The sequence below is a fragment of the Anopheles cruzii genome, chromosome 2, assembly GCF_943734635.1.
Source record: "Anopheles cruzii chromosome 2, idAnoCruzAS_RS32_06, whole genome shotgun sequence".
Classification (NCBI taxonomy): domain Eukaryota; kingdom Metazoa; phylum Arthropoda; class Insecta; order Diptera; family Culicidae; genus Anopheles; species Anopheles cruzii.
In genome coordinates, this window is record NC_069144.1 from 9,210,718 (window position 1) to 9,219,456 (window position 8,739).

The following is an 8,739-nucleotide window of genomic DNA, read 5'->3' on the forward strand; positions in this document are numbered from 1 at the left end:
TTTCCCTTTCCGCTACACTCTGACGCCGAGTAGTCGGTCTTTCTAGCTAGGCATTCGCGCCCTCTTCGCTTTCGATTATTACATTTAAAACTTATTAAATACGATATCACAAATAGTTTTTCCACGAACGATTCCCACTCTCGCTGTCTACGTCTTTTATCCTTTTTTCAATCGCAGTGAAAAAGGATAAGAGCCGCGCCGCTTTCCACCCTTATCCGTACACACACGCACGCAAACACACGTGACACACGATCTTCCTTCGCCCCTCTTCCGAAAGGATTGATACTTATCGAGAGACGATGACTTAAGACGTTTTGTTGCTGTTGTTGCAGTTGGTGGTAGTGGCCTAGTGCCTTGACCCTATTCGCCTATTCGGGGTTCACTGTCTCTCTCACGGGCAAACAAAGAGTACTGTGCTGGGTCAACTGAGGGCTAAGATTTGCTGTTACACATTAGCGGGGCATTAGATTTGAGGCTTCCGGCGTTTACTCACACTTTATATACACGCACACACACACACACGCACGCACAATGTGGTGGTCTCCCGTCTCGCTTCTATACACATAATTTAGCACTTCCTTATCAGTTCCGCCGCTCTCCCTAGCTTCCCTCTACAACGCATCCTCTCTTACGACGATCATCGCTGTCGACGCTCATTGACTAACACGCTCCTTAAACTAGATACGCCTGCACGTGGTGCCCCCCGTGCGGATGGACCATCGTCCCGCCCCCGCCGTTCGGGATGCCACCCCCCACGGAGCCCATCGGAACTCCGTTCACGACGGCCGCCATCGCCATCGCCATCGCCGGGCCCTGACCCTGCCCTGACTGGCTGCGCCACGAAGGCCGATGGACGCCCGGGTGCTGGACCATGTTCTCGCACTCCAGCGTACTGTAGTCGGAATCGATGCTCGAGTAGATATGCTCACTCGGCGGCCGCTGCGGGATCTCCACCATACCGCGCCGCGATGGCCGCGGACTCGGCGTAGCCGTCGTCGCCGACGAGTAGTTGGCTTCGTCGATCTCGGGACAGTAGGCGGGCGGTGCCTGCCGGAACAGGACACCGGTCCCCGTCGCACCACCCCCGCCGCCCGTCTGCTTGATCCGCTCGTGGTGATCGATCGTGTAGTTGTTGCCCCGGTACGGCGCCTCCACCGGAAGCGCGTACCGTAGCTTCTCCCAGAAGTGCCGATCGCCCCGGCGGACCCGCGTCACCGCCGTCGTCGTCTTCAGGTACGGCACCAGCTCGACGTCGTTTTCGGCCTCCAGCAGCACACCGCCCTCCTCGACCACCACCAGCTTGTAGGGGCGCCCCCGGAGCGCATCGTGCACCGCCCGGCGCAGCTCGCACCGGCTCCACTCCGTCTGCAGGAAGTTGCGTGTGAGGAGCACCACGATGCGCCGGGAAGCCCGCGACGCCTCGAGCAGCTGCAGGTGGGACGCATCTTCCGGTAGGTCACGGTGCTGAAGGCACAGCCTCAGCGGCGGTCGCCCGTTCTCCAGCTCGGCCGCCAGTTGGCGGGCCACGAACTCCGCATCCTTCGCCGAGTACACCAGGATCGCATCGTACAGCTTCTCGGAGTCTTCGCACCGGGGACCAAACACCCGGACACCGTACCGGGAGAACAACCAGAAGCGCAGTGGCTCACGGAAGATGAACATGAGCAGCACGAACAGAAGGAGGCACGCCAGGATGAGGGCCGCCGCCAGCAGGAAGATGTAGGTCTCAGACAGCCGATCCGGTAACACCGAGCGGCCAGCGTAGAAATCGCTACACGCGGCGCTCACGTTAAAATCGAGCTCCCGGTGGAGGCCATCCTCGACACAGTACACATCCTGCATGTCCTGCACGATCACGGCGTTGTCCGCAACGAACGTCGTCAGTTCCTGCAGGAATCGACACCGACAGCTCCACTGATTCCGCCCGAGCGAAAGCGACTGCAGACTCTGCAGCTGGTTCGCCTGCAGCTGCAGCATCGGCATCGTCGTCAGCCGGTTCCCGTCGATCCGCAGGATCTGCAGTGAGAACAGCGGCGCAAAAGAATTGTTTGCGATGCTCTGCAGGGCGTTATTCTGGAGGTACAGCTCCCTCAGAAGGGCCAGGTTTTCGAACTCGTACCCGGCGATCCGCACGATCGCGTTATCCTCCAGGTGGAGCACCTGGAGCGCCGTCAGCCCGGCGAACGTGCGGTTCTGGATCGACACGATGCGGCTCGCGTTCGCGTACAGCACCTTCAGGTTCTTGCGCCCGATGAACGCGTGGTTCCGGAGCTCCGGAAATTCGTTCCCATCCAGGTACACCTCCGTCGCGTCCATCGGCACCGGCCGGGGGCTCCCGGCGGCCGTGGCCGCCCCACCCCCACAGTCCACCACGTTGGTGCCCCACGTGAGGTCGTGGTAACACGTGCAGTTCGTCGGACACGTCATCTCACAGTCGCACGCATCAAAATCGCAACACTGACACAGCGCGAAGCAGTGCGTCTCGTACCGGCACAGGAAGTCCTTCGGCTTCAGCGACACGATCGGTCGGATCGGTGACCCCCGGGCATGCGGCATGATACACTCCACGTTCGGCAGGTCCATGATCTTCGGATGCTGCCTCGTCGTCAGATTGTTCACCCGCTGCATCCACTCCATCGAGCAGTCACACTCGAAAGGATTCCCCCCCAGGTAGAACTCGGGCAACGGGCGCTCCAAGGTAGCGGGTGCCACCCTCAGCTGATGGAGCTGCAGCTTCTTCAGCGAGTTCGCGTACAGATCGACCCGGGCCAGGTTGAGCTTGTCGATGAACGTGTTCGCGTGGATCGTGCCGATGTGGTTGTCGTTCACGAACAGCAGCTCCACGCTGTTCGGCACGTTCATCGGCCCCAGATCCGTCAGCCGGTTGTGGCTCGCGTCCAGCGTCTTCACCTTGATCTCCTCCTGCAGCTTGTAGTAGTTGCCGAGCGACTCGATGTAGTTCCCGTGGATGTCCAGCCACTTCAGGTTGCTCGGGATGAACGCGTAATCGAACCACACCAGGTGGTTCTCGGCCAGGTTCAGCCATAGCAACGACGCCAGCGTCGCAAAGATCCCATTAATGTCCGTCAGGAAGTTCCCATCGAGCCGGATCGCCTCGATGTCGCCGTTCCGATCGAACGACCCCCGCTCAATGTTCTGCACCCGATTCTTCGCCAGATTCAACACCGACAACCGCGGCAAGTCACTAAACATCCCGATCGTAATGTTCTCGATCGCATTATCGATCATCCGCAACCCCGTCAGCTGGTTGAGGTTCGCGAACGTTCCATTTTCGATGCGCGAAATCTGATTCTCGCCCAAATCGAGCGCCCGCAGCATCGACAGATCACGGATCGCGTACGGTACCTCCGTGAGCTGGTTCGAACTTAGGTCGAGCTCCTTCAGATCGGAGCAGTTCCGGAACACATTCGGTTCGACGATGCTGATCAGGTTGTTGTTTAGGGTGAGCTTCGCCAGCACAAACAACCCGTTGAACAGCCGATCGTCGAGCGTGTGGAGCCGGTTTTCGGCCAGGTTGAGCGTGTGCAGGTTGTAGACCGGCAGGAACGCGTTGTCCTCGATGTAGCCGATCGAGTTGTTGCGCAGATCGAGGATCTGCAGGAAGTACAGCTCCTTGAAGGTTTTTGCGTCGATCCGGGTGAGCGCGTTGTGGGCCAGGTTTAGCACCACCAGACGGATCAGTCCAGAGAACGTGCCGTTGTCGACGTGGTGCGACGACAGCTGGTTGCGGGATAGGTCGAGCACCAGGAGCTGCTCCAGTCGGTGGAATAGTCCGCGTGGCAACTCGTAGATCTGGTTGCCCTGCAGGTGGATCTCGCGTAGATCGCGCGATCCGGCGAATAGGCCAGCCGGCAGGGTTTCCAGGTGGTTGTAGCTCAGATTGAGCGTCCGCAGGGAGGCCAACCCAGCCAGGGCTTCTCCGTGCACGTCGGAGATGTTGTTGAACTCCAGGTTGAGGTGCTGCAGGCGGCGTAACTTCGAGACGCCCCAGTTCTCCGGCACACTCCGCAGCTCGTTGTAGGCCAGATCGAGCGACTGAAGCTCCGATCCGCCGGCGCACGTCTTCTCCACCAGCCCGAGGCTTTCGGCCGCCCGGAACCGGTTGTTGGTGAGATTGAGCACCTTCAGCCCGGTCAGCGGACACAGGAAGCCGTCCGGCAGGGCGCGCATGTTGTTGTCGCTCAGGTCGAGCGACTGGAGCTCCTTCAGGCCCGCCATCGAGCCGGGCTGTAGCTCGAGTACCCGGGCCGGACCCCACTCGTAGTTGCGCGTGCTGATGCTGAGCCGCTTCAGGGCCACCAGACCCTCGAAGGCGGCGTCCGGCAGCTGGAGCAACCGGCACGACTCGAGCCGCAGCTCGCCGAGGCCGGCTAGCCGGGCGAAGCTGTTGCGCGGCAGCTGGCTCTCGAACAGGATCAGCTCGCTGCACGCGATGTCGAGCCGGGTGGTGCCCTCGGCCCCCTGCAGATCGAGCCCGGCCCGCTCGAGGGTACGCAACCGGCACACCACACTCGACTTCTCGTACTCCCACGTGCACTGGGACGCATCGACCACGGACGCGGCCACCAGAACTGCGGCCACCACCAACGCCCCGATGGCGGCGGAGGTCCTCCGACTTCGGTGATACATTATTTCTACTCGAATACTACTTCGAGGACACAGACACTCTTCTTCACTCTCCCGCACTCTACTATTGCTACAATAACTTGACTCAGGATCGAACACCGGCGGCACCGGAGCAACGGGAACGGCGGATCGGCGGTTGCTGCAACATCGACTTCACCCGCGACACCATCACCCCCTCGGCCACGGCACACGCACACGCACACACTCTGCGGTATCATAAACCGTGCCCCACCATTTTCCACCACGGGCTGGCTACGGGGCTGGGAAATTGGCTTTCCTTTCGTCACAAAATCACTCACGCCACACGGGACACGGTGTGTCGGGATCTTCTCCTTCGTTCTCCGCTTTGTTCCCGGTTCTGGCGAGCGGCCTGTGATTTATGCTTCCACCGGCCACCTGGAATATGTAGCGCACTTCCGGGTTCCACTACGACGGGCGTATATTGATTTTTCTTTTAAATTTTGCGCAAACTTTTGCACCTTTTTCACCAACGAAAAAGCGAGGGCTACTTTGCCTTTTTTCGAATTTGTGGTCAGCAGCACACACAGACACACACACTTTGGTGGACGAAATCTAGTAACACAATTCAAGGCGACAGAGTGCAGGCTTTTTCCACACAAAGTCCACTTTGCGGCGTTGTTGTTTCCGATGCTTCCGATTTTCTGCACTCCGAAGTCCGGATTCCACTTGGTGACGACCCCTTTATCGCCGCCGGAAACTTCGTTTTCCCACTCTCTGAACACTTTATTCCGACGGACCACTTCTTTTCCGGGCAAGTCTTCACACGCACCTACAACATCAACTTTATGCTTTATGCTTTTATGCTTTTATGCAGACAACGACCGAATTTGCGTCCGCTTTCGAACTCGACGCAAATAAACGAAACACCGTGAATCTTAGTGTAAACCGTTTTGTTTTTCTGCGTTCCGCCGGAAAACGGAAAATACGTCCTTCCGCGCGAACAGTCAAAATTTTTTGACCGGAAAAATTTTACTCTTCACCGTTGAAACGTTTCGATTTCTGGGTTTACTGACCATTGGACTGACTAGCTGACTTTCGAACCTGACTTTCAGAGAGAGCGCAGAGAAACAAGAGAGAAGAGAGAATCGTCATTTCATTCGTACGCTGAATCGGGTTTGTTCGGGCTTTGGTTCGGTTGTCTGCCACCGAGGGCAGCACCTGACGGCGCATCGTTGGGTGGTGTGCGCGTGTGTGTGTGTGTGTGTCTGCGGGCATTATCAAAAAAATCGGACGCTTGAATGGGCAGAGTGAACTCTTTAAGGTTCGAAATTAAAGCACAACCCAAATGCAATCTTGGATTCGAAAGACCGTCGCCGCGAGAGAAGTGTGGCCAATCGCACTCAACTTTTGGGACTTTTCCAGCCCAGTGAACAATTTTGAGTGACCGAGGTACCCCTCCGCCTGAGGAGGGGACGAGGAAGGCTGAAACGAGTGAGCTCGAACGCCCCTCTGCCTGCGGCGAAGACGAGAGGGGGTGGGCGCGACGCTCGCTGCAGTGAGCAGGCCGGCTCATGAGGGTCCGCTCGTGGGCAGCGGCGGAAAAGAGCGGAGGAAACCACGAGAGGAGGGAGTTTCACGCGCGAGCTTGTGGGTTTAAATTACCTGGAGAGGGAAGGGCGGAAGGGCCGAGACGCGAAGCGACCGCGAGCAAGTGGAAGACGAACGAATGAAAGAAAGGAAAAGGAATAGAAAAAAAGGGACAGAGCGACACACAGTCCCGAGCGGCTCGCGAAGCACACCGGCAGTCGCATAAAGCATTCCGTCGGGGACTTAACCGAATTTTCGAGTCGCGGCAAAGTCGAACTCTGTCTATTTTGTATAGTGTGTGTAGGTGCGTTGATCAAGTTGCAAGTTTCTACCAAGTTCAAGTGCATTCCATCATGTGTGATCCTGATTGAAATAATACAGGTAAGTTTATTGGACAGTGTTCAGTAGTGTTCAAATAATGTTGACAAGTTTTCACTCTGCTCGTTTCAGATCTCTACCTCAAGCTGGTCAAACTAAGTAGCGATCGACTGGAATTAACACGGCGGCACCGGCATTTACGGCGTCATAGGCGTTTACACCACGGCGTTTACATCAATGCACTGAAGCAGGACGGCGAACGGTAGAGTGAACGAAAAAGCGAACACACAAAAGCGAGAAATAAATGGCACTGCGCATGTCCAAACCGACACGAAGCATTTTCACTTCGGGAACCGACAGGGGATACGAGAGAAAGAAAGAGGGAGAGGGCACATATGAGAGAGGGAGACGACAAGGGGCACGCTCGAGAGAAAAAATCGGGTCCGCAATTTCTGCCATCGGGGTTTTGGGGCCTTCTCACAAGGGATTTTGTATAGGCGATTTACACTGCGGACCCGTTGCGGACCCGTTCGGGACCGGATTCGGACCCGATTTGGACTCGATGCTCCATAGTGAGAAGAGCGTCGGGCACTCAAAATTGTTCACTGGGCCGTAAACCCTTGATCGGGTAACTCACCTCACGAATGAACTTAGCCGAATGCAGCGTGAGAAGTGGCGAGTGATGGTGAGATGCGGTTTGTGAGACACGATTCGCGCGAATCGTGTTCGGTGTGTTCATTCCTTCCCCTCGCGGAACTCGCGAGTGCTTCGTAGTGTGAGTGCAGACAGCGCTGATGATGAGAAATGATGAATGGATGATGATGATTTCTCGAGAACGGAATCCGTTTACGATGAAGAATCATTTCGTTTATTGCTTCTGAAAATTCTTGTTGAGATTTTTTGACAAATAAAAATTAACAAAGTTAACATTTTCAAATTGGAAGCTAAACAAATGATTAGTGGATTAAAAATTAATAATTATCTCAACAGCTGCAATTATTGAACAAAAATATCAAAAATTATAGTACCACCTCTTGTTTTAAGAATGTATAACTCTTCTATTAAATTCCCCAGTCATAGAATAAAGAACTAAACGAAATGAATAACATTCAGTTAAACCTGTTCTAAAAATAAGAAAAGAAGATATGTAATAACATAAACTTACTATTTCTAGAATTTAATCCCTTGAATAACATAAACTAGGGCATTTTGAATTCGAATGGGTCTTCCACCGAGGCACTGCTAGAACTACTCGATGATCGTTTTATCTTCGCGGAGAACGTCCTCTTCGGCGTTCCCTTGATCTGCGACATCTGTAAGATATCCAAAAGACATTTACACCCTGCAAAGGAGACAGCGGAAACACTTACTGTTTCGTATTCCTCGACCTGATCCTTGATTTGCAACTGCTCCGGTGCCCGATTCAGCTCCGTCAATTTCTGGAGCTTGTTTGTTTTTATTATTGTCCAGTTCGTCCAGTTCTACGAATCTTAAAGGATTCCAAATCGCAAGACGCGAGACCGTTTGTTACATTAAAGCCCCGCGTCCGCGCGGACGTGTTGAATTACATAACTCGCACAAAAGTATGTCGCGGCAGCCGATAATAAATGGAAAAGAGTGTGACCGTTTTTGGAAGCACGCCTAACGAGTAATTGAGACCAGCGCATCCCCCACCGAGGGAAGGAGCGAGGGCCGCCGACGGAATGGTGATTTACGGCCGGAAAGGATTATCGCACACACACACACGGCATAGTGAGGTCGAAAGAAATCAAACCCGACCGACCGACTGTCGTCCCGGTAGGAGATCGAACGTGACTTACGCGCGGTTTCGTGGCGTCGCCGGTGGCCCAAATCTGCGCTATCTCTGTGCCCTCACACAACACCCACCAGCTGGTTGCTGGCCTCACACGCCGCCATCAGGAGATGGTCCTTTTTGGGCAGGCAAATTAGGAATCGGCGCACATCAGAGAGAACGGGGTGTGTTTGGATCGGGCACGTGACAGGCTCGGGCTGGACTATTTAGCACCGTGTCCGTTTTTTAATCTCCCTCCCGGGCGGACGGCCACACACACACACACACACGTGGCAAGGATTAGAGCACGCCGTGGCCAGTGGTCTCCGAGTGTAGTGGGCCGATTTCCGGATGGTTTCGCATTTAGCGTTTTGTTGGCAAAACAGATCCTTCCGGAGAGTCCGGAGTCAGTCGGGATTAGAGTCATCGAGAGT

The 8,739-nt window shown here is 55.4% G+C and overlaps 1 protein-coding gene across 1 annotated transcript; it reads right to left on the reverse strand.

The window, feature by feature from the left end:
• Positions 1-419: 419 nt before the first annotated feature.
• On the reverse strand, positions 420-4,650 carry LOC128277425 (toll-like receptor 7). The gene has a single exon (XM_053015879.1). It carries the CDS (start codon positions 4,648-4,650, stop codon positions 673-675), a length of 3,978 nt encoding a protein of 1,325 aa, XP_052871839.1. The 3' UTR covers positions 420-672.
• Positions 4,651-8,739: the final 4,089 nt, after the last annotated feature.